The following is a 25,207-nucleotide window of genomic DNA, read 5'->3' as shown; positions in this document are numbered from 1 at the left end:
CCCGTAAAATATTCAACCTCAGACGTATATGCGTCACTCTTTGCGTTTGTAAAACACTCTTAAACGGTTAATTGCATAATGCGGACACGCTTGACTGCCCAATTTCATGGAACAGTTGGTCATTCGTCACGGAATTATGCTATAACAAAGGCAAACTGCTACCAGTTCATATAAACGGTCTTACTAGCAATCCTTCGGAAACCAGCCCCTTACGCTCGCCCAACAACATTCCTTTATCCAAACGTTCCATGAGTAGCCAGCTGTCCCATTTCTGAAGCCAGCAATCCAATACTTATCTGGAGCTAGAAATCCAATCTCTTGAGCCAGAAATCCGATCTTTGGAGCCGGCAATCCAATCGCTGGATCAGTCCCGTGTCCCAGTGTTGGAACCAACTGATACCTCGAGCTCATAATCCCAGCTCAGAAACAGCATCCCATCTCTGGAGTCGACTATCCAAGATCTGGAGCCAGGAGTCCATTCAGCAGCCCTGTCCCTGGACGCCGCCGTCCCCCACCTACCGTCGGCCACCCGTATAACAGCCGCCTATATAGCGAGCCAACACTCCTTTCGGCATACCCCGTCCATTGTCCAATGAAGGCAGCCGACCTTCACTCCCACATTCGCCGCCCTAACGGCCGCCGACTGTATAGCGAGCCAACAATCCTTTCAGCAGCTCCTGTCAGCAGCTCCTGTCCCGGGATGCCACCGCCTCTCACCCACCGTTTGCCGCCCGTAACGGCCGCCGCCTGTCGGCAGAGACGCGGCCGTCAAAGATCTACTGTCCCTCAGGCAGCCCGGACGCCCTCGTCGCGCTGGTGAACGCCGGCGCCGCCGTCTCCGCAGAGGACAAGGACGGTCTCAGTGGTGAGGACTGGGAGGATGACCTGAGGACGCCGCGAGGAGGACAGGCGCGGCGACCGGCGCGGGCGACAGCTGGGGCGCATGTCGTGCTCGTCTGCTCATGTGTTCACGATTTTTTTTCATGAGTGATATCGTCAAATGTCTTGCTTCATTCACAGTTTTAAACTTTTTAACGTGCATCTATTTTCCATGCATCGCTGACCCGTGATACGGGCCTTGGCACTCATCACATTTTGCGTGATAATCGCAATTTTATCACAAATGTTCGCCGTGTTTTACGCTTACATCACGTTTAAGCACTGTCACATTTTGTGCCTGCTTGATAAAAGTCCAAATTTTGACAAAGCCCGGGCACTTGAGCACTTAACCCCGTCACACAAGTCACCGCGCTTACCGTGCTCGCTACATCGTCACTGAATTTTACCAAGCACCTTCCCACTTTCAGCTGCATCACACTGCCTATCCCGTGCCGACCTTCACTGCCCTCCATGACCTCCTGTGACCTTACGTGACCCGTGTGGCCACCCGCAGCTCTGCACTGCGCCGCCAGTCGGGGCCACACCGACTGTATCGACACACTGATCACCCTCTGCGGCGCTGAGGTGGACGTAACGGACAGTAACGGCTGCACGCCGCTCTTCTACGCCGTCACTCTGGGCCACGCCGACTGCACCGAGCTGCTGCTCAAGTGTGGTGCAGAGCCCAACCGGCAGGACCGCAAGGGACGCACGTGAGTGGCTGAGGGGATGTGGTTGATTCGGGCGGGGGATATGGCGTCTGCGAGATTGGAGAAATATTCATTGGGCGTATGGGAGAAATGATTCGTGTGGGTTCGATGTCTACCAATTTTTTTTTTGTCCATCTGTCCATCTGTCTGTGTGTCTGTCCATCTGGCCTGTCTGTCTGTCTGTCTGTCTGTCTGTCTGTCTGCGCGTGTGTCGGTGAGTGTTTTATTAGCCCCTGTCTTCGGTCGCCAAACAAGTGTCAGAACTAGCCGGCCGTCGACACGCCTCACTGGACCACCTGTTGCAGAGGTGTGAACTCTGACCTCTCTCTTGAACTTTCTTGATGATAGCATAATAGCGCAGGCACGCCAGTTTTGAGGTAGCCGTGTTAGCTGTAAGCTAATAATTCCCTTAAATTTACAAACAGAACGGGCTAATTTATCAGTATTCATTCAATGGACATTCAAGAATCTCACGAAATGTCAAAGCAAACGTCTTATTTCTTAGCAACCCGTCCGCTGGCATAAGGCAGCATCGTTCTGAGGATACCTTTCGTACACCACCAAATATCAAAAGTGAAAACAATTTCTTTAGTTTGGGCTGCAACAAAAACAACTACTTTTGTCAACAGTGTATCTGTATAAAGAAATCGCTGGGGTTTCGACAGTCCCTGATCCCCCTTCCCTAACGTCCTATGACCGCAGGCCGGCACACTGCGGTGCGGCAAAGGGTCAGATTGAGACGGTGCGGATGCTGGGGCGGCACAACGCTAACCTCTGGATGAGGAACGCTAAGGGCGACCAGCCGCTGCACGAATCGGTCCAGTCAGGCAGGAAGGAGCTGGTCACGTGAGTATCTCAGCGCGGGAATCGGGATAGTCGGAGGGTATGCATGAAATTGGTGATCGGGACGGAAAGGATACGGTGTGAAACGGCTCAATTAGTAAAAACTCGTATGCTCAATTTTAATCTTAGTCAATGCTGAGCGTTGTTATATATTGTTTTCAGGAGAATCAAAGAATGTGTGATTATCTAAGATTGTGTGTGCCGTACCTACTTGCACTGCATTAATGTCAAGTAGCATACGCATCAGCATTAGATATAAAAACAGTATATTGAATGAGTAACAAAAAAGTTGAGAGGCATTTTCCTATTCCTGCATGCCGACTGACAGAGTCCGTATCGACCTGACACTACTATGCGGTCGGTCGCAAAATTGTGCTAGTCAAACTTTCCCCATAGGTTTTGCCGGGGTCGAATGAATTAATGATTCATGAGTCAATGCGAGCTATAAACGGAGTAATTAGCCCGCAAACGAGTTTTCCTGATAACCTCATTTCGCTGAACGATCAGCGCGGCTCAATGATGGCCCAAGTGACGATACATTGCAGCTACTTCATGGATTTTGTAATGCATCGTTACGAAGTCAATACTTTATGGCAAAGCTATTGTGAGCAAACGATCAAGTGAAGCGCTGGATTTTGTAGAGCAGTTGAAACGACGAAATCAATCGTTGCCACACACAGCTCATTTGATTTTCCCTCTTTTTCCTCTCTTCACTCTTCCATGCGCACATTTCCTTCTCTTCGTCGCTTCCTTGCACCCCAGCTAACAAATCATACCTCAGGCGATTAGTAACAGCTACCATCAACCCCTGACATTGTTCTGCATCCTGCCTGCACAGCTGGCTGCTTCACCACCGTCCGGAGGCAGTCAACAACCCCAACAACGATGGACGCTGTCCCCTGCATGTGGCCGCCATCAACAACAATATCGAGATGTGTAAGGTGAGGATGTGAGACCTATGGATACCTACTTTCCCAGTAGAAGGCAAGAGCAGGCGTAGGTATGGATATTCCGGGTAGAAAGTCAACTCAGACCTACAGGATATTCCAGGTAGAAGGCCACATCAGACCTATGGATATTCCCAGTAGAAGGCAAGAGCAGGCGTATAGATATTTCGGGTAGAAAGTAAACTCAGACCCACAGGATATTCCAGGTAGAAGGCCACATCAGACCAATGGATATTTCACGTAGAAGGCCACATCATACGTATGGAATGATATTCCGAATAGAAAGCGACAACAGACCTACGGATATTATGGATAGAAGGCCACGTCAGACCTGTGGATATCCTAGAAGAAAAAAAAAACACTGCAGAAGCTGCTCTGGCATAAACGTGCAAGGTGAGGACGCCAACGGAGCATCAGACTTATGCATAACCAATGGATAGAAAAGGAAACACACAACAACTGATAATGCGCCACAGCGTTACGTGGCTGACGAGATGGCGGCTAGTAAAATAATTCTGGAAATACGAACGATGTTTAGCATTTCGCCGTGTCAAATATTTTACCGCAAATGATAGCATCAGTTAGACGTTTCCTTCAAGTCGTGTCTGTCCGCTTCAAAATGAAATGTTTCCGTATTACTCATCAAGTTCGGACATTTTAAGCAACTTCTTGTGGACATGAAAGACCTGTTTTCATCTCTCGTAGCAACCTTTGCACATACATAATTCAAATTTCCTGAAAGCTTTACTTATGGCGTACCGCACGCCACTCAAGGCTTGAATACTACTTTGCCGTTCATGGTCTCTAAGCATCGTGAGTGTCACCCAGCAAGCCGTGCATTAAGATCGCGAAATTACCCCTAACAGGCATTGAGTTCGCCAAACTACCACACAAAATGGCGACTCGACGGCCGTCCTGATTCGCCCGCTGAATGAGTCACTCAAGAATACTCCCCCAACTCACGCACACTGGCTACGACTCCCCTCCCCTCCCCTCCGGGCAATGCCCGCGCCCCGAGGGAGCGTTTCCGTGGTGAAGCGCCGACGTATAGCCCAAACTGGGTCACTGGTGCCGCCCTCGGGCACGGTGTTTTGACGCGCTTCAGACCGGCCCCGCACACCCACCCCGGACAGGTTAGGTGTACCGGTCGATACCGGTTTGAACCGGTCGATAGGTGCCGTTCGGTTCGGTCGATCGTGCAGCATACTGCGATGCTGAATTGCATACCATTCGGGGCGTTTGGCTTGAATGTTGCTGGCTGCCGCTGCGTCACAGAGCTGGAACGTCAAACGCGCAGGTCATTTCGTAGGAATGAAATAGCTCTTCGAATGGACCATAAATGTCGGGGAATTCAGTCTTCAGGCTACACGCGCACTGCAAACGATCGACGAGGCGTACAGTCATTCTACAGCTTAGAGAAGAGCTAGGCTTAAAATTAAGACGTTATATAATTGACGTCAGCACACCATTTCATTACTCATGACCAGGGGTTCCACTTCCACTTCATTTTGGCGAGCTAAAACGGTCATCGAGAGGATTTTCGCCCAACTTCTAAGCTTCACAAAGTGAAGATAGACGCCTCGAATAGATATCCGTGCTCGTTAAGTCATAGCAGACGTGCCAACTCCGACCCACGGTGCGTGCTGGCATCATCAATCAAACAGTGGTCATTAATGACGTCAGAGGGAACTCGTGACGTCAAGTTGAGCGGATGGACGCCACTGCGCTGATGCGATCTTGACACAGCAAAATAAGACGACGTCTGTTCCGCTGGTGACGCTTTACATTGGCTGCCAGTCGCGGAGTAGTAAGGTAATTTTGGTCGAGGACTGCTCACAGTTTGTTCATATAAAGTGCCCTACAGCACACATGAATAGGAGAATGGCAGCTTGAATAAGTAACGAGGACCGTCCCACAGTTTCCAACGAACGAATGCCGACGATCTAAAAGACTCTGTCCGCCAGGGTGTAATCACAATGCAACGAGTAGGACATTGTGTGCAAGTACGTACCTACTGCTGTTTTCTTTGGTATCGACATATACCACTCCCAAGAGACATTTCGCCTGAAGTGCCACTGTGTCGTCTGGCGGCAACTTTCAATGGCGCCAGCTGGCTAGCTGACAATGAATTACACGGTCATTGAACCGCATGAAGCAGTCCCTACTCATGTTCAACGAGGGTCCATGAACGCGAGCTATAAACACGGCCGCAGCCGTGTTTACATTTGTTTATGTACTCGTATGTCATTCAGACAAGGCGCTTTGAGTTAAGCTTTTGCTTTTGCGCCTGTCTTATATTTTGTACAAATTCAGCTTGTATTTTTTGTTTAATAAACTTGGTTATGATGATGATGATGATGATTTGTATCCGCAGTAGTCAGCACGCGATCCTAGGTAACTATGCATGAGTCTTGCACGTGATGGCCGTTTCAACTTACGAAGTCCTGAGCCTGATATTAATGATAGGTAGACAGGTGCATACCGCGGTAATCCACTAGTATAGCCAGTTGAGAATTGAAATGTCATAAGACTTTTGATGAGACAGAGACAAAATTGTGTCTGCCATACCAAGCAGTGAAGACATAATGAGATATAAATGAACCTGATACCGTCTGCGTTTGTGGAAAACGAATGTATTCGAACTTTCTGAAGTGATTAAGATAACAAGTTCCAGCTCAATTCAGTTCGAAAGAACGAGGATGACTATGTGCTGAAAACGTCGCTTGCCATCGCAACCTTACCGCAGGCGTCGCCGCTCTGTTGGCTTGAAGGAGGCGTGCCGCGCCACATAGAGCTTACGTTGGATTAGGTAAGCAATAGGCGTAGCTGCGTACTGCGTAGCACGACTACGCACTGGTTCACCTAGGCATTATGAAGGTGTAAAGTCCTAATCACTCATCAGCACATCCTTTTCGGATGTTTTATAGGTAAAATGTTTTTATTCCGCGATTCGTAATCACAGTTCGCTCATTCGCTCAGCAGCAGTTTCAGTATGAGCATTGCGGTACAGTATACCGTTCAGGCGTTGACTTCTACTGCCATCTAGCGAGCGGGGATAAAAGCATTGCATGTAGGTGCTGCGGTGCCGTACGTACACCCTGCAGGCAGCGACCTCTGCTGCCATCTAGCGAGCATAGGGGAAAATACAATGAGCACTGCGGTGCAGTATACCCTTCAGGCAGCGACCACTGCTGCCATCTAGCGAGCAGAGGTGAAAATACAGTGAGCGCTGCGGTGCAGTATACCCTCCAGGCAGCGACCTCTGCTGCCATCTAGCGAGCAGAGGTGAACTTACAAAGAGAGCTGCGGTGCAGTATAACTTTCAGGCGACGACGCTAGCTGCCAATGTTTCACAAGTAAAAGTGAAAATACAGTGAGCGCTGCGGTGCAGTATAGCTTACAGGCGACGACGCTTGCTGCCATCTAGCGAGTGAAGGTTTGCTGCCAAAGAATTTTAAGGTTTTGTCTCGTTTGTTTTGTAGGGTAAGGCTCTTGCAGCCAACGAGACCTCAGAGCCGGAAATATTATGAAAATTAGGGACAGACACTGGTGTGGGCGGCCAGTCTGCAGTGCGCCGCCGCGCCGGGCCGTCACGCGCGGACAGACCACCCAGCCCCACTAACGGTCACCCCACTGTACGTACATACGTGAGCATGCACCTGGGAAGGATGGGACAGAGGGAACGATGGAATTTCTGGTTATAATGTCTAGGTACTCCATTTACCGACCGGAGATGAAACTATTTTCGGGAAGGGTTCAGGAAGGTAGCTCACTACAACGTTATTATTGCGAGACAGAAGCTGACTCGAGAAAGGACAATGCTTTTACCAAACGCCCATTCACACTTGCCCGCGGGGGTGTGACGGTAGAGCTGGAAATCCACCACAACACGCTTGTTCTCGAATACTGAGGGTTGCAGTGTGGGGAATAGGATTGAGCACAAAGAAAATAGTAGGTACATGGACATGGGCATGGTTGTTGGCAATTCAGTCTCATCTTCTCCATTCAGTTTTTTTACCTAATTACCTACTGATAAAAATTGGCTAAGTTACGAACAATGAATCGCATAAGCACCATGTACGGATCGTTGCCGTAGAACTGTAGAACTGTCAGCCGTCCAAAGAAATTAGGACCGAATGATGCCGAATGAACAAACACGTCGATTGGACGAGCGCGGACCAGAGTAAGATTACCTGGATAATTATGCTTTGTTTTGATGTTGAATGTGGCAAACACGCTACAACGAGCAGCCAGAAATTGAATGAGTAGAAGCAGCGACATATGAGATGTCAATCTTATTCAAAGCACAGCTATTTCAAGTTTGCACAAACAACCAATTTGAGTACTTACAAATAGTTATCCGTTGTGATGCATTGACCTCTGAATAGGAAGAACAGCATTAAAGCATTCAGTTCAGTTTGTTTTGGCGCAATACCGCCAGTGGCAGGTCCCGTTCCCACTTCTCTGAAAGTGCAAATTAAAAATTGAATTGTATCTATTCCAGGAGCAGTTGCTCAAGTGCAGTACGAGTCACATTTCGCGATTATTCGTCATTAATTGCACTAAGCAGACCACGTTAAAAATTTATTGTGCTCACACCGGCCCATATGCGGCCCAAACGGAGGATATGACATCACCCAGCGCCCGGCCGCACGTCATTGGTAATGCATTGGCCCCGCATCTGGCAGCCGCCCAGCTGATAAATAACGAATGCGTCGCCCGGGAACCAGCCATCATAGATCACAGTGCTTCGCAATTGACTCTGACGTGGCACCGTTTGACCTATCGCGACTTGCGCCGGTCTTTAATAGGGTGCTCCCAAAGACACCACCTCCCAGGGCACCCGGAACTTCAACACCGAACAATGTCATCACAAGTTCTATAATGTTTAATAATCTCCTAGCCTGCGTGGTGTATGACCCATGACCCACGGTGACGACGTGTTTCTTCACCCCAGGTGCTGATGGACCTGCACGCGCACGTGAACCCCGTGATGCGCTCCAGTAAGGGCCAGCTGATGACGCCGCTGGACTCGGCGCTGTATCGGGGTAACCGGGGCTGTGCCAAGTACCTGCAGCTGCACGGAGGGGTGCCGGCCAGCACGCTGACTGACAAGGATACCATGATGAAGGCTCTCAGTCAGTGAGTATGGTGTCGTAGGTCGAGCTGCCTATGGGCGCTCTGATCGACAGAGTTTATCATAGGCATGTCTTTTAGCCATTCGTAGACATTCAGACAGACTCTAAAGATACAGGAGCGTCACACTCAGCACGCTCACTATGCAAATAGCACCTGCACCCGGCCATTAGTCACGTTGAACCCAGCTTCTGATCATTTAACTCCAATGGATTCATAACCGGACAACTTATAGGACGACGGATGCATTTGTATTTCACCGGCATACGCTATGGCGCCGCTATTGTATTCAGCGGGAGCTATTTAACAATGCTTGACACGCGTCGAAACTGCATTAACGTGCTTGCCTAACGCCTTCGTCCAGCGGTACAACGGCAGTGACCTTTATTCAGCACCAATGTTTACACAGCTCGAGACTGCACCTGCACTAGCTAATGACTGTTTGTCATGACTTTGCTTACCTGCGGGAATATCGCCATATGTTTTTACCACAGAGGTCATTAAAACTTGTTCTATGCCTTTACGAGAATACTCCACCAAGCTGTCCAACTTTCTCGCACTACAACAGGATGTTACTAACAGCCCCCTCTCCTCTCTCTCTCTCTCTCTCTCTCTCTCTCTCTCTCTCTCTCTCTCTCTCTCTCTCTCTCTCTCTCTCTCTCCCCCCGAGCAGCAGCGCGCTGAGCGAGTCCCAGACCCAGAGCGCGTTCGTTCTGTCGCCGGAGACGTACCTGAACCTAAACCTGTCCTCTGACGGCCTGCACTCGTCTCTGAGCTCGTACCTGCGCTCGGGACCGTCCACGTTCACCACGACGCCGGTGGAGGACGGCGTGCAGACAGACCGGCAGCACACCGAGCACGCCGGCGTGCAGGTCAGTAGGGGATTTATGTACGGCTCTCGCGAGATTAAGCGGTAGGTTTTGCACTTTTACATTTCCGGTTATGTCTCAGAAACTAATCGATCTACGATGAAGCCATTTTACGCGATCATGGCCGGCTTGTGAACCAACAATGCGATCGCATCTTCAACACTTAAAAGCTTAAGACGACGAAGATATAGCCTGAAGTACACTAAATTTTCTAGGTGCAAAACCTACCGCTAAAACCAGCGAGACCTGTGCCTATACCCGGGTCAGTAGGGGTACTCAGGTCAGGTCAATGAGGGATGTACCCAGATCAAGTCGTTGGGAAAGTGCCCGTGTCAGGTCGGTGAGGGCCTACCTAGGTCGGATCAGATTTTAGGAAACGCAGGAAAAACGGGATATGCTCAATGCAAGTGGCTAAAGGACACGTCGTATTGAAGAAGGACGTGGGTCAGTGAGAACGTGCTGGCTGCTGACATGTAGCCATGAAATGTATGCATGTACCGGGCTTCTCAAAAAAGTTAGACGATTTTATAACTTATGTATTAAAGGGTGTATCAGTGTAACAAAACATAATTGGGTATCACCTAAAAGCCTCATCAAAGACATTTCGTTTGAGAGGATCTCGACCCTCGGTAGTCGCCTTTCTGAGCCGCGCCGAGGTCATGTTCGAGATGATTTCCTTTTTGCTCGATTGCAGTTTAGCCCGGCGCAGCGCGACCTCTGCTGCAGCACGACCCACGGAAAGCTGCAAACGGCACACCGCTGACTTCACTGCATCCTTATGATCTTCGGAACTTTTTGGGTGGTTTTGGTACACCTGGGACTTGAGGTGGTACTATAGGAAAAAGTCCGGCGCACAGTGGGCCAGGCGCTTCAAAAAAGCGGAATTAAATCATTGAGCACAGCTGCGGCGCCAAAAATGATTCGTTACAGGGTAAAATATCATGCTAAAGCCGAATCCGATATCCATTTTCAAATTTGATTGGTTACTCTAGGTCACTGACCTATGACGTCATTATTTAATTTCTGCGCTGCACATATGCCTGGGACAGGCGGGCACTATGCCGCATTGGCCGCGCGTTTGCAGTCTTTTCGTGGTTTCAAGCGTTCAAACATGTGATATGATGTTGGTCCCATGCATTAGGGTGGGTGTAAAGGTCACCTGAAGGTCAGAGGTCAGGTCATTGACCTTCGATGACCTCGGTTCACTTTTTCGAGTTTTACATGTTTCTGGGCTAGTTTTTGGAGCTGAATTCGAATTTAGGAACCATTTGAACATTTACGAAGTAGTTTTGGTGCCTTCGTAACATGTTACGAAGCTGTCAGAGGCGGGTTGACACCTACTACGAATACCCGGCAGGACCCATACTGGTTGACCTGACCTGAGCTGACCCGACCTGGCCTAAATGCATGAAGACATCATCTGTGATCAAAACTAACTTGATATTCGTGATCAGCATCCCGAAAAACCCCTTAGCAGCCATACTATACGACGTTCTAACAGGTCCCGACTTTCGGCCATTGACCTGACCTCAGAGGTCACCATTTGACCTATGACCTTAAAACCGGGTACCGTTGGCTTCGTCTCGTGACGACCTACACGATGGTTTTTTTCCGCGAGTCTCTAGCTCAATTAGGGGCCAAACGCGAGGAGGGTCGCATCCCTCTGTGCCGTCGAGGGATGCAAAACGGCCTATGCCGGCGAGGGTTAAACCCTTATTTGTCCATTTCGCGCAAAAATGCGCAAAATATTTGCATTGGGCAGCAAGCTATACACCTTGAGGAAAGTCAGGCAGCAAATATCTTCGTGTTGTTCGGTGACGTTTTCTTTATATCCTTATATAAATTCATTGCGTCGTTGCACTACCACGGTTCCGAACAGGCACTGTAAACCCCACCGCTACTAGTAAGCATGAAATAGTTCCCGGGAACTTGAGTACGAGAAACATGCGCAGAAATACCGGCTGTTTTTTTAAAGCTATTTTGTACGGAATAACTTTAATGATTTTACGCTGAGAGCTTTTGAATCGGGGGAACGGAATATGGTACACAGCAGTCATTTCCATCTCCAGTCGGCAAGTCCTACTTTGCGACGTTATAGCATTATCTGCCTTGACATTGGGGAAAGGAAACTTGCTTATTCGGAAACTTTGGACATTTTTACAATACTCTATCCCATAATTACAGGAATTTCACCGAAGTTGATTTACGACTTAATTCCGCTTTTTTGATGCGCCTGGCCCACTGTGCGGCGGGGTTACGTTCGGAGAATTCGCCGACCACGGGCGTGTCTCGAACCTCGAGATCACGCGCTGCCCAAAGCGCTCCCACAGCCCCTCCCGGTTTTCTTTAGCGGTATTGGCGTGGCACTGTCTTGCTGGAACCATTGGGTCTTAGCGTTTCCGGATCTCTGCTCATCCTGATATTGCAGAGCCCTCCAAAACGTCGCCAGAGCCACCCGATATCGCTGACCATTGACAGTCTGAGTAGCGCATCTCTCACACGAGTGGTGTTCGCCGTGAGCCTTTGATTGGGTTTATGGCCACCGCTGTGTTCCTTGAATTGCGTGAACCTATTGTTAACACTTCCTCGAGCCAGAAACTTGTCAATAATGTGGAAAATTTTGTTTCAAGATGTTGCTCTCTTCGCCCTAAAGTGTTGCGGATCTTCCGTGGTGTCGAAGCGACCGACGTGGTCTGGGAAAGCATAATTTCACGAGTTTTGCTTTTACTTCCTAAGACCACGGCTTCATTTTTTAAAGCTCAAACCATGGTGTCATATAAATATACGAAAAATTCTCCGTTTTTCCACGTGCATTGATTTTGCTTAAATGTTGTTAGGGGTCCTCTATTCGCAAAAGAAATCCGTCTAACTTTTTTGAGAAGCCCGGTATTATAGGGAACTCAAATCCGGTCGAGTAGGGCTCCGACATCGATGGTTTATCATAGATGAACCAGCTAATACATGGCTTAATGTTGTATGACATACATATTGTGCAAACTGCTATGTGCAAAGTGCATCTCACTTTGGTGCATATTTCATTCTTGACCTTTTGCAAAAATCGTGAGAGGTTTGTTGGTAGAAGCACTGTCCTATGTCCACCATGCACAGCTGTTGTTGTGATATCATCATAACTGGACCGAATAATTAAGTAGCTGTTGCGCCGCTGTAACGATCCCCTGACCGGCTGGTCACGAAAGGTCACGTCAACACTCTGTTATCCAGCTCCCTGGGTAACGCTCTACTTTCATTGGTCGCCTGAGGCCTATCGCGGTCACTGGCGGCGCAGTGATTTCTCGAGGACGGTATCTTGGCAGCGCTGTCTGCCATCAGTCATTGCGCCGCCGTCGAGCCGGTATTACACCTGTCTGTGCTCGCCTTCCAGGGAAGGTGAAGGATAGTGATGTGGTGGCTATTAGTGGTAGTAGTGGTATGATGTGGTGGCTATTAGCGTTCTGCAGCTACGGCAACCGATGCTGCCTCGGCTGCCGGCTCTGAGGCGACTGGACGAGCGACTCCAACCTCCTGCGGACAATGCCAGCTACGTATTGGGGGCTACAACTGCGAGGGATTCATGAGTGCCGCCGCCTACATTGCTGATCTCTTCACGAGTCTAAACGTGCTGTTCCTATCTGAAACTTGGATGTGTAGTGCGGAAGAAACTTTACCGAGTGGTGTTCTTGGGAGCTTTGGCGTGGGTGACGTTGACATTTTTCAGACATTTGCAATGGAGCTGCCACCCGGGGCTGGCGAGGGGCGCCGACATGGAGGGACGGCCATGATATGCCGCCGAGACAGCCGATTCTCATTCTCCCAACTACAGTGTGAGAACGATAGACTTTTAGCAGTGCAGATGGTGTGTGGCGGAGCACCGCGTCTCACCATAGTTGGCTGCTACATGCCCTACTTCACTGGGACTCCGGACCAACTAGAACTTTATATGGACCTGTGCGCTAGTCTTGAAGCCCTCATAGACACGCATAGGTTTTCCGCGCCGCTCATGCTAGTCGGAGACTTCAACTGTCCTCTCCCGTGTCTCCCGCCGGCAACCCGTCCTCGCCAGTGGGCAAAGCTGCGCGGATTCACCCCCTTCAGCCAAGCATTCCAGCGACTTCTGGATGAAAGAAGCCTTACAGTCGCTGAGTTCCGCTTCTCTCAGCCAGTGAATTTCACGTATGAACGCGGCGGTCACACGTCCCACATCGACCACATCATCGTGCCTGGCAAACTTGCAGATGAACAGCTTCTGTCATGTTCTATCATCCCGCCCTCTTATGACAACCTCAGCCCACATCTGCCTATAACATGTACTCTTCTGCTCCAAATAAACGGCGAAGAGAGGGAAAGACCAGCGCCGCGAGACCACTCCAGTTCTCACCGCACGGTACTGGATTGGAACAATTCCGACAGGAATCAAAGGTACTGTGAACTGCTCTCCACGCAGCTGGAGACAGTGGTCCAGCCAAACCTCAGCGCCGATCAGATAGACTGCCTCCTGACGTCAGCCATCCATCAAGCTGCAGCTGAGGCCGGCTGCTCCCGGCCCCGAAGACCGCCAAAGTCCTGGTGGAGCCCTTCAGTGTCGGCAGCACGGGACCGGGCGCGCCTGTGGCATCGCATTTGGACTCACGCCGGTCGACCACGGAATACGGTCCTGCACAACTGCTTCAAAGTTGCGCGCCGTTCATACAGGCAGGCCCGGGTCGATGCAGCACGTGCCCAGGTTGATAACAGCGCAAATCTCCTGTCATCGCTGCGTCAGAAGAAGGACATCAATTCGTTCTGGCGCCGTGTAGAGCAGGCTCGACGTGGCTCGGGCGGCTTGCGCTCCTCGCTCACGGCAGACAGCCTCGAGGCCCACTTCCGCCCCATTCATACGGACGAGGACACCCTCTCTGCAGCCCAAGATGATGTGCGCACCCGAGTAGAAGCCCTGCTGTCCCAGGCGAAAGAAGATCCTGGCCCCGCTAAGCGCGTCACTGCAGGAGATGTAGCTCGCTTGATCCCGCAAATCAACCGCAACGCATCACCAGGACCGGACGGCGTCACCGCTGAGCATCTTGTCTACGGCTCTTCAGGACCACTGCACGAGGCTATCGCCTCTCTACTCTCTGCCTGCCTCGCTGAAATGCGTGTCCCTGTCAGTTTCACATGCAGCACAGTGGTGCCTATCATGAAGAAGACCGGACTGGACCCCGACTCGGCCGATAGCTACCGCCCCATCTCTCTCGTGTCGACTATCTCCAAACTTCTGGAACTGATCCTTCAGGAAGAGATCGACACGTCATTTGAGGCCTCTGAACTTCAGTTTGGGTTCTTAGGGCATAGGGGCACCAGCGAAGCGTCTATGCTTGTACACGAGACCGCGCAACATTACCTATGCTATAAACTCCCGCTGTTTGCAGCTAACCTCGATGCTAGGAAATGTTTTGATCGTTTGTGGCATGATGGCGTCCTCTTCCGAGCGAGTGAGCACCTCCCACGCCGGAGCTGGGCGCTTCTGGCCTATTGGTACTCTCACCTGTCAGCCCGAGTACGTTTTGGTGGGAAGCTGTCAGACGCCTTCTGTGTGCGCCGAGGAGTGAGACAGGGTGCGCTTTTATCGCCGTGCCTCACCAATATGTTTTTATACCCGCTCATCCAACAGCTCGATGACTGTCGCTTGGGCGCCACACTGTATGGCCACCACATCCCAGCAGTTGCATATGCTGATGATATTCTGATTATGTCGAGTAGCGCACGCGATCTTCAATCAATGCTTCATATCGTCTCCTCCTTCTCAGTGTTGTGGAGGATAGATTTTGTACATGTGAACCAAAGTTTGACCAAGAGTCACAGCTTTATATTCGGGGCCGAGTTCCTCTCTCGGACGCCTCAGTGGCAGCTATGTGGACAGATCCTGAAGCACCGACAGGAAACCACACACTTGGGTGTTGAGCTGCGCTCCCAGCTACACGGTGCCGATCAGGTGACTGCCCGAATTCAGCGGAGCAGGGGTGCGTTCTTTGGCCTAACGCCGGCCGGCATGTTTAATCAGCACCTCTCCGCTGTTGATAAGGCATTTCTATGGCGGATGATTGTCGCTCCTGTTCTGATTTATGGATGTGAGGTCTGTTTTTTAAGCTCTGGAGATATTGCCCGCCTCGAAGGCTGGCAAGCCTCGGCGGTCAAAAGCGCGCTACGCCTACCGCGCACTGCCCACCACTCCGCACTAATGGCGGCACTTCGCATCCCAAGTGTACAAGCTCTCGTTCGGCGGTCTATTTTTCGCGCTACTCAAAACGCTTTTCGTGGCCAGCACCGCCTCCGTTGTGTGCTGGTGAGTAGCCTGGCCCAGTTGGCGACCAATGCGAGATTCGCGGAAACATCTGCTTCTATTGTGTGCCATCTAATGTCGCTATGTGGGGGAAACTTCATGAGGGTACTGGAGGCTGCCAGCGGTCATATACACGGAGACTGGGTGCACACGCCCAGGCCCGAGTGTGGCCTTGCGGACTCGCTCAGCTGGCTGATGGACAGCAACAGCGCCGAGTCATGGCAGCTAGTAAGGCTGCTTGTAACAATACATCCAAACTGATTCTCCTAGTCCGCCTGATGTAAAAAGCTGCCCGTGCTTTGCAAACGTGACTTTGTTGTGCCGTGCTGTGTTTGTATCTTCATGTGTCACGGTTATGTTATGAAGATATGTTCTCCTTGTTTTGTCCTCAAAGGATGTCAAATAAATATGATGATGATGATGATGATTGCCCAGCTCTTCAAGTTACCAGAGCCAGCACTCTCCGGCACCAAAGCAGATACGTTTGGTGGTAGGACGAAACGGTTGCTGATTTGTTGAGTCTGTCATTGCGTTAGTGAATAAATTATTGTGTTGGAAGCAAGCAAAACACAAACGCGCAACTTCAGCTGTGATGCTATTCATTGTTCTCGCAAGACAAGTGAGCAGTGGAAGACTGTTTCCTGTTCAACATCTGACAGCCATTTAAATTGGGGCCAATCGATGTTGTTTGAACGCCATTTATTCGGGTGGCTGACATTTTAGAATCCGGAACGCCCCTTTAAGAGGCCCTTTGCATAGCTGATGCTGGTCCACTCCTTGCGTGCTATTTAATGGCTTCTTTATTTACCGAGATATGATCACGCGACCCAACCAACCATCCTTAGCCAGCAGCCAGCAGGCACCACTTAGGAACAAAATCACTCTACCACGTGTTTCTGTGGGACGCAGGCTATTAGGAAACCTCATCGGTGGACGGCAGGTATTGTGTTGATGGCGTTCGTGCAGTCTTTTGACATCCGTAACATGCTTTACATGTTTCTATCCTCGCCTCAACACGGAGACAGAACATCAGTGAACCTCGTTTACATTCACTTTCAGTGTTAACTACGAAGCACCAGCTGACCTAGACGCCTCAGTCGGCTTGGAACCATCGCTGGATTCTGCTTCTTTTATTGCATTCTTTGTCGAGTAAGTAGTGTCTGAAATGCTTGGCTTCTCCTCTGCCATGATCTCTTTAACCGGTTCTTGGTCTGGCATTTCCGTCGCCTCCGTTTCCTTGACATTCTCAACGTCTTTATCCGTCTCCGCTTGGTCCTCGGGGAGCTCTGGTTTGAAAGCGCACACAAACACTCTCTGCTCCCGACAGTCGGCCATCTGCCAGTAATCCTTGTCCACATAACGGTACGAACACGACGTGTCCTTCATTCTATTATCGTCCTCGATGAAGGTCGGCGGTCGGCCGTGCTTCCAGTTAGTGTATTCCACCTTCGACCCGTCCATCCAGCCCCAGTTTTTGGGAGTGCGTCGGTAGCGCATCCCAATGTGGTACCAGGAGCCGTTGCCCACCATTTTGTCCACCGCCAGCTCGTGTTCGCGGCTGCGCAGGCTGACCAGCTTGCTGTTACGGTTATCGTTGCACCAGAGCTCTCCGTTGGCCCACTCGCCGACTAGGCGGGGCGAGTGGTGGCACCAGCCGGCGATGGCCGTCCAGCCGCGCGGACACGGATTATCCGTGGTCGGCGCCGGCTCGGGGTGACGCGCCTTCTCCTCGTCCTTGGCTTTCTGCCAGGCGATCAGCGGCAGCAGCGGCGCGCGACACAGGAACGGGTACAGCCCGCCGCAGTTGGTCTTGATGAAGGATCCCTCACCGACGCCCTCACCGGCCTCTGCGGCGGCGCCGTCTCGCGCGCGCACCCGGACACACCTGCGCCCCTTCTCGGGCGTCCTGCCGCCGAGGATGGTGACGTTGCTCTCGAGTGGAGTGCCGTCGAGCCACTGCCACTCGCCGGCCGTCTGGTTGTACTCGGCGCCCACCCACAGGTCCGTGAAGAACGCCGTGAAGTGGCGCACTTCGCGCGCGCTGATGGGGTGGATCAGGTGGCCGCCGACCGAGCGGCAGTAACGGCGCGCGCGGCGCTGAGTGGCGCGCATCCGGTAGGCAGCGGCGTAACAGGCGTCCTCCAGGCGCATCCAGGTGAGGGGACAGTCGAGCTCCTCGTAGGTCATGTCCTCGGCGGCGGGACACTCGTCGCCGTCGTCCGGACAGACGTCGGAGTCCGGCAGGGACACCAGGTGGTTTTCGGCCGCTGACCTCGCCTCCCGAGGGGTGCGGCCGTCACACTCCAGAATCCCAGACTGGAGGACGCTGCAAGTGCCCGGCTTGATCGGCTCACCATCCTCTTCTGAGTCTCTCATCACGTCTTCGTCGGTAGGATCATCCGAGTCGTCTCTCGGGGGTGGTAAACTCTCCATGATTTCATTTATCGAGTCCTTATTTCCAAATTTTATCGAGTGGGTACCGTCATCATTTAAATTATCTTCTGTCAACATCTCGAGCGGTATGCTTTCACGAAATTGACCATAAACTTGGCAGAAATTTAGCATAAACATAGCTGTTAACAATCGCATCGGTAGATTATAGCGTCTATTCATTTTGGGAAACTAATGTGCCACACTGATGACCTATGGAATATAGTTGCTTTTCTTATGTTTACGATGTGGGCACATTCAATTCAACGTAAATGTTCGTGAGAACATGAGCTTTAGGACATATAAATGCCGTCATTGATAAATTATTTCCGACAAGTTTGCAAAGTGCGGGCGCGGGAGGTGGAAATCAAGTGACTATAATTCCGTAATTTTTCACTCAATTCGCGTGCAAACAGCGATGACAATCTTCCCTGAACAGAATACCACGACGGTAAAAATACAGATACGCAATGAAATTCAGAAAGCTATGGCCATGAACGTTATTTCATGCGGAGCATCGATTCCAACCTTATTAGATAGGCTAACTTTTGCAGGGGCGCCCTATACTTAGGTGAATATATTAGCAGATTACATAACCGTTCACATTGTACTTTGCAACTTGTAGTCCTATTCTGACCAACCGCATCTACTTCACGTAAGCGGTGACATGTTACCACCCACCAGCCCCGCTGTCCACTGAACACTCTCCCTTCGGCAGGTGGCCATGCCCGGTCTGCACCAGCGGTCTCGCTCGACCGACGACGCCGCCTGGTGGCAGGATCAGCGCTCGGAGCGACGCGGACGCCGCCCGGCCGACGACACTCCCGACTCCGGCCGCGAGGACAGCGAGCGTCGACACCGGCGCGACCGACGCGTCGTACGCGACGAGGACGTCGAGGATGTCCACAATGTGGAAGTGGTGCGCCGCCGTCTGCGCCGCGAGCTCAACACACGCTATGTGGACGAGCAGTATGACTCTGGTCCTGAGGGACGCGAACGGAGACATTACAGCGATGACGGACGGCGGAGACGGCATAGCGGGAGCAGCGGGGACGAGCGGCGCACTGACCGCCACCATCGCAACAGGAGGGGACACGACGACCGGCAGGACGTAGATGGCGCGCGTTACCGCCGACACAGCGGCGAAGAGCGAGGCTCCAGGAGGTATCAGTACAGTGACGATGAACGGGGATCTCGCAGGAGGGAGTACGACGGGGACCAGAGAAGCCAACGGCAGAGGTACGACCACAGCGGAGACGAGAGAAGCTCGAGGAGGTATGATGATATCGAAAACGACCGGCGCACGAGACGGAGGTACGACCACAGCGGGGACGAGCGGGGATCGCGACGGAAGCACTACAGCGACGACGAGCGAGGCTCGCGGAGACGCGAGTACGACGACGATCGGCGAACGCACAGAAGAAGGGGCGCGGACGTAGACGATCACAATGCTAGAGAGGAATATGACGGAGACGAGCGCAGTACACGGCGAAAACGGGACAACAGGAGACATGAACCCAACTCACGTTATTCTGATGATTACAGCGAAGGTGACGACGAGGTCGGTCACACGCGTCGTAGTCACAGTGAGGATCCTCGCGGTACACGCGGCTCCAGAGGCCCCTCTCGTAACGGAGACAGCGACCCTCGGCGGCGGCGACCCCGGCGTCAGGCCGCGTCAGATCCACCCGACCATCGGCGGCCGCGCGAGCTAAACGAAACAGAAGAAAAGGACGCTTCCGACCCGGACGAGCCGAGCCGCGGCTCCTCTGAGCGTCGGCGCCGGCGCCGCCGGAGACGGCAGCGCGCCTCTGGCTCGGACCCTGTTAGTTCAGATGGAGAGGACGGCACTGAGCAGCGCGGAACGCGCACAGGGACGGAGCGGCGGCGGCGCCGACAGGCAGGACACCGCGCCGCCGCCGGCGACGGCAGCCGCGCCCCGCACAGTGACGGAGACTCTCCGGCGCGAGCTGACTCGGGCATAGCGAGCGTGGAGCGCGGCGGTCAGCCTCGATCGGACAACGACGCGCCACCCCCGCGCCATGCCCGCCAGGGGTTCGCCAGTGACGGCGAGCAGCCGGGCGCCGATTCACAGGGAGCAGCTCCAGCGACGGACGGCAGGCCGCTCCGGAGTGACGTGGCAAAGGCCGCGGTCGCTAGCAAGCTCGGCGAGGCTGCGATCAACAGTCAGGGAGGTAAACTGTCTGAAAAGGGTGTCGGGAAGAGCAACATCATCCACCCGAGTCAAGGCGACGGGCCCGGAGACGGCCAAAATCCGGCCGCGAGGAACGTGGTTCGGGGTGGACCGCGGCCGCTGGCCGAGATCCTCCCCAGTTCGGCCGACACCAGCAGTCACCCGACTCCACGGGCCAGCGGGATACGGCCCTCGCAGAACGGCGTGCCCAAACTCAAACGGGTCCGCTCGGCGAAGGACTTCAAGCAGATGCAGCGTGTGCCTAAGCTGGAGCAGGACCTGGGTTCGCTGTCCAAGGCGCAGCAGAACAAGCTTGCCGACGGGATGAAGGACGCAGACGCGGCCGCCAACGAGCAGGCTCTCAGGTAGGCAGATTCAATAGTGTCGCATATGCAGTGCACGATGAGAGCGTTGCAGTTGCTATGTTAAAATCCCGTGCCTAAGTTGTGTAGCTTTATTCGTTACGTCAAGCAATTAAGATTTCCTGCGCATTCCCCATTCCAGAGTCCAAGCCGAGAAGAAGATATTCCAGGACCTGTTGGAGCTGAAGAGGGTGCAGATGAGGGTCAACAAGACCAACGAAGAGGCGTTCATCAAGCGACTGGCGGAGAACTTCAACGCCAGCGTCATCAAGCTCAGTCTGAAGAGCTTCAAGGGGCCGTATACCTACGCCGCATACGAGGAATACCTCAACAGTAAGCAGTAATTGCTAGACACATCTCGTTGTCGATGAAGGCTGAAAGCTATAACTGTACCGTCAAGTATCGTACCAATTTTTACATATACCGCGGTCGACTGAACCATTCGAGCCAGATCTAGTGGTCCCAAAAAGTCAAAACTGCTATGCATGTGCATAAGTCTCAAGGAGTTGCAACCATCCTCCATTCCTACATCACCCTGACCCCACCCTGTCCTCCTACAGCCCAGCTGAAGCACCTGCAGGTGCCGGCCAAGCGGCGAGCGGCTAAAGCTCGTCGTGCCGAGGAACTGGCCCGTGTAAAGCGCTCCCTGCAGCGCGCCAAGGACAGTGTCAAGGATGAGGAGCTGCGTGCCGCCCTGCAGGCCGGCCAGGGCTGCCACCACGCCTCGCACGCCTACACGGGCATCCCGTGCGTGGCGTACAGTAAGTTGCCCTGCTGGCAGCACCGCCGCTGGCGTAAGTAGGGAGCGGGCGGGGCCGGAGCTAGCAGCAGCAGCCGCCCAGCCGACCCGGCCCGGCACCGGCGCAGGTGGCGTATCACCTGACCTGACCTGACCTGACCTGGGGCGAGACTCGGTGAGGATATGAGGAAACGAAGCGGGCTGAAGCATCAGTGGTTTGGCATGTAACAATTATTGGAGTGCCGTGCGCAAAGCGTGCAATCTATTTTTACTTCCCGTTATCCATCCCAGCCTTTTCAACAACAGCCCACGACCACAAATACCAAATTATGAGATCAGCCAAGGTCGGAAGTCAATCATTGGCACGGGCCATGGGTTAAGTTCTTAGTCACCATCCAGGTCAGGCCAGGTCATGTCACGCCACCAGCCGCCGGAGCGCCTCCATTGAGAGCCACATTGGTCCGAGCAATCTGCCGCACACTCTGCAAAGCATGTGAAGAAGGATAATGCTGTATGCATGAGTGCCACTGTTCGTAAAAACGTCGACGTCTGGTTAGCCTTTTGTTCCACTAGCACAATTAAAGGATGCACCTGCAAATGTTGAGATTGAATGGCATCACGTTTGGCAACCAGCACTTTAAGACAATGCACTTGCTCGGCATAAAGCATGATAAATATGTCCAAAATGTGTAATAATGTTTACATTGAGATGACAGCTGGAGAATCGCGTAAGATATGTTTAGCAGAGCATGAACGTTTGGTTCTGCTCAACGTAAGGTAGTAAATACTCTTATTTAAGTACACTTGCATTCTAGAAATGGGTGTTTGGAACTTTGCACATATATCACGCGCATACATATATTAGTTGATCATTTTTATTTTGTACGGGCTCTCAGTTGCGGAAACACTATATTCGACGAGGTAAGGTAATGGCAGGTCAGGTGCGGAAGGTCACTCTCTGCTACGTAGGCATGCGACGCATGGCCTATTCTTCACCCCGTACGCGATGGTCATGGTTATACCTCGAACACCTCACTCATCAGGGCAGGTAAAAAGAGTAGATCCGCCGATAATATCGGGACCCGACACCAGCCGCGGGACAGACGTGGGACGGTGTTCGGGCCGGATCCAACTCGAGGGTCTGAGATAACCTGGTCCTGGTTTTACAAGTTGTGACCTATTTGGATACGCAAAAAGATCAAAGCTAATGTACATACATAGAAGAAGCGCAGTGTCAAAACTTAAAACCAGTTGCGTAAATAGATATATATATATATATATATATATATATATATATATATATATATATATATATATATATATATATATATATATATATAGGTACGAAAGACTCTAAGAGCTTTAAAAGAGCGCCGTCTATTTTATCACCTATGTTTACTTTCAGCTGTACAGTTTAATTCTCTGCTGATTTCGCTTATGCACAGCACTGCCACCATGCTGACGACCAATTTTAACAGCAAGGGGATGACCCCATAAGTCACGTGACCCCACGATTGTGCAAGGCACCAGGTCGCGTGGCGGCTGCTGTCGGTGGCTCACAACGGCTAATGGAGAGAGCGAAAAGAGTGGGAGAGTAAGGAATTGATAGTGTGGGAGAGAGAGGGAGAGAGAAAAAGGAGAGAGAGAGAGAGAGAGAGAGAGAGAGAGAGAGAGAGAGAGAGAGAGAGAGAGAGAGAGAGAGAGAGAGAGAGAGAGAGAGAGAGAGAGAGAGAGAGAGAGAGAGAGAGAGAGAGAGAGAGAGAGAGAGAGAGAGAGAGAGAGAGAGAGAGAGAGAGAGAGAGAGAGAGAGAGAGAGAGAGAGAGAGAGAGAGAGAGAGAGAGAGAGAGAGAGAGAGAGAGAGAGAGAGAGAGAGAGAGAGAGAGAGAGAGAGAGAGAGAGAGAGAGAGAGAGAGAGAGAGAGAGAGAGAGAGAGAGAGAGAGAGAGAGAGAGAGAGAGAGAGAGAGAGAGAGAGAGAGAGAGAGAGAGAGAGAGAGAGAGAGAGAGAGAGAGAGAGAGAGAGAGAGAGAGAGAGAGAGAGAGAGAGAGAGAGAGAGAGAGAGAGAGAGAGAGAGAGAGCATGACAGGAGAGTGGCATATTTTTGCATCGCATCACTGCTTTCACAGCTATAATTTCAAGGAAAGGCTTTATAAAAATTTTGCTGCGAATATTTTTGAAACAATAATTTTATACTCGTTTTCACGAGCTACTTTTGCAACTCATCTAAACTACAGTTCATCCACAGCATCATGATTATAAAGTAAACACAATCGTACTTGTTGTGTGCTTGAACCGTAACCCTCGGAACAAATGTGTAAGACGTTTCCCGGCATGACCGGAAAGTGAATGATCTTCGTTAGCATGTTACGTGACATGTCACCTGTCCCGCTATACTCAGGTCGTTTGCCCAGTTAGTATACACATGATTCAAGCGTTCATGGAATGTGCTGGCTCTCGGTCTTCATATTTATTGTCCGCAGATGTCCAGTGTTTAATACATTAACATAAGCTCCACATCCCCGCTGATACTAAGCCGATCTAACACCGCCTGTTTTATCCGACAGTCACCAAGAACAACCACCACGGCGCGGCCAAGGCACCCACCAAGACCATCCTGCCCAAGATCAACCCGAGCACACAGCTGCCTGAGCCTGTCGACCTGCGCTCGTACGATCCGAGTAAACCGCTCCGACTGGAGCTCAACCACGGTGGTCAGAAACAGGCGCTCGAGCTGCCCACACAGCTGCTCGACAAGAACAGAAAGTACCAGGTTTCGTTCAGCATCCGACCGACCGACGGCGCCACGGCGGAGGGAGGGGCGGAGAAACCCCCGGGCGCGGCGACCAACGAGCGCGGCGCCTTCAGCGACGGCGAGGCGGCCGCGCGGACTGAGAGACAGGAGCAGACGGGCGGGTCAGCGCCCGGCGACCCCGACCGGCACACGCACGCAAAGTCGCTGTAGGTCAGCCGGAACGGCAGTCAAAGTCCGGCAGAAATCGAAACGGACCACCAGTGCGGGACCTTGTCAAACATTGCTATTTGTGAAACTTGTGATGTGGCGTTCTTCGCCGCGAATCTCCCTTTGCCATATCTACGCTTGGGATCTGATGTGCTGATCTGCGTTTGTCGAACGTCGCCTATCGCGTCTCAACCCAGGACTTTTCTCTGTCGTGACACCGGCCGGAGACCTGTTTGTTTGTTGCGGGCGCCTCCTGGGCTGGCGCCGTAAAGGGGGACGATAATTGTTGCATCGCGAATTATATTTATCGTGAGTTTCTTGTGATGTTGCCAGTATTGAAATAATACAATGGCATGGTTGGCTTTTGAAGAACACATAGCGTTCACAGATCCTATGATGAAATGTGTCAACCGGTAACCGTGGTCCGTCAACCAAATGAATGCTAATCAGTTGAATGAAGTATAAACGGTAGGTAAACCAGCCATGACACTTCGACGGATCGAACGGTAAACCAATGGCTCTTTTTGGTCTTACCAGACCATTGTCATGCAACTTACCAGGTCATGAAACCAGAAACGATAGCATTAGTAGGGGGAACATAAAACATTGCGTGGATAGAGGCGAGTACTTGGTAATTGTTGGCGCCCCCGCCCGCATGGGACAGACGCGGTCACCCAGTCGCGTCAAACGGCCATCGAAGAGCAGGACATGCCGACGCCGAGTGAGCTTTAATCGGAGCGGACCCTTATATATACCGGTTACCTGGCAAGGGATGTGGATGACCGTCAAACCGAAAACAGGGGTGCCGTGTGAATGATCAACGAAG

The 25,207-nt window shown here is 51.8% G+C and overlaps 1 protein-coding gene across 3 annotated transcripts in view; it reads left to right on the top strand.

Annotated features, from left to right (window-relative positions):
• LOC122365605 overlaps nt 1–24,753 on the top strand; it is a 36,813-nt gene extending 12,060 nt beyond the window's left edge. The window contains exons 6-15 of one of the 3 annotated variants that reach the window (XM_043336962.1): nt 758–865; nt 1,394–1,592; nt 2,292–2,435; nt 3,271–3,373; nt 8,337–8,521; nt 9,189–9,387; nt 18,846–20,686; nt 20,826–21,016; nt 21,244–21,444; nt 23,987–24,753. In XM_043336962.1, the coding sequence (XP_043192897.1) occupies nt 758–865; nt 1,394–1,592; nt 2,292–2,435; nt 3,271–3,373; nt 8,337–8,521; nt 9,189–9,387; nt 18,846–20,686; nt 20,826–21,016; nt 21,244–21,444; nt 23,987–24,384 (3,569 nt within the window). In that variant the 3' untranslated portion in view covers nt 24,385–24,753. The remainder of the gene's footprint in view (nt 1–757; nt 866–1,393; nt 1,593–2,291; nt 2,436–3,270; nt 3,374–8,336; nt 8,522–9,188; nt 9,388–18,845; nt 20,687–20,825; nt 21,017–21,243; nt 21,445–23,986) is intronic. The other 2 variants (XM_043336961.1, XM_043336959.1) reach the window with 2 other exon arrangements.
• Nucleotides 24,754–25,207: the final 454 nt, after the last annotated feature.

The sequence above is a fragment of the Amphibalanus amphitrite genome, unplaced genomic scaffold (assembly GCF_019059575.1).
Source record: "Amphibalanus amphitrite isolate SeventyFive unplaced genomic scaffold, NRLGWU_Aamphi_draft 000750F_arrow, whole genome shotgun sequence".
Lineage (NCBI taxonomy): Eukaryota > Metazoa > Arthropoda > Thecostraca > Balanomorpha > Balanidae > Amphibalanus > Amphibalanus amphitrite.
This window is presented reverse-complemented; position numbering and strand designations above follow the sequence as displayed.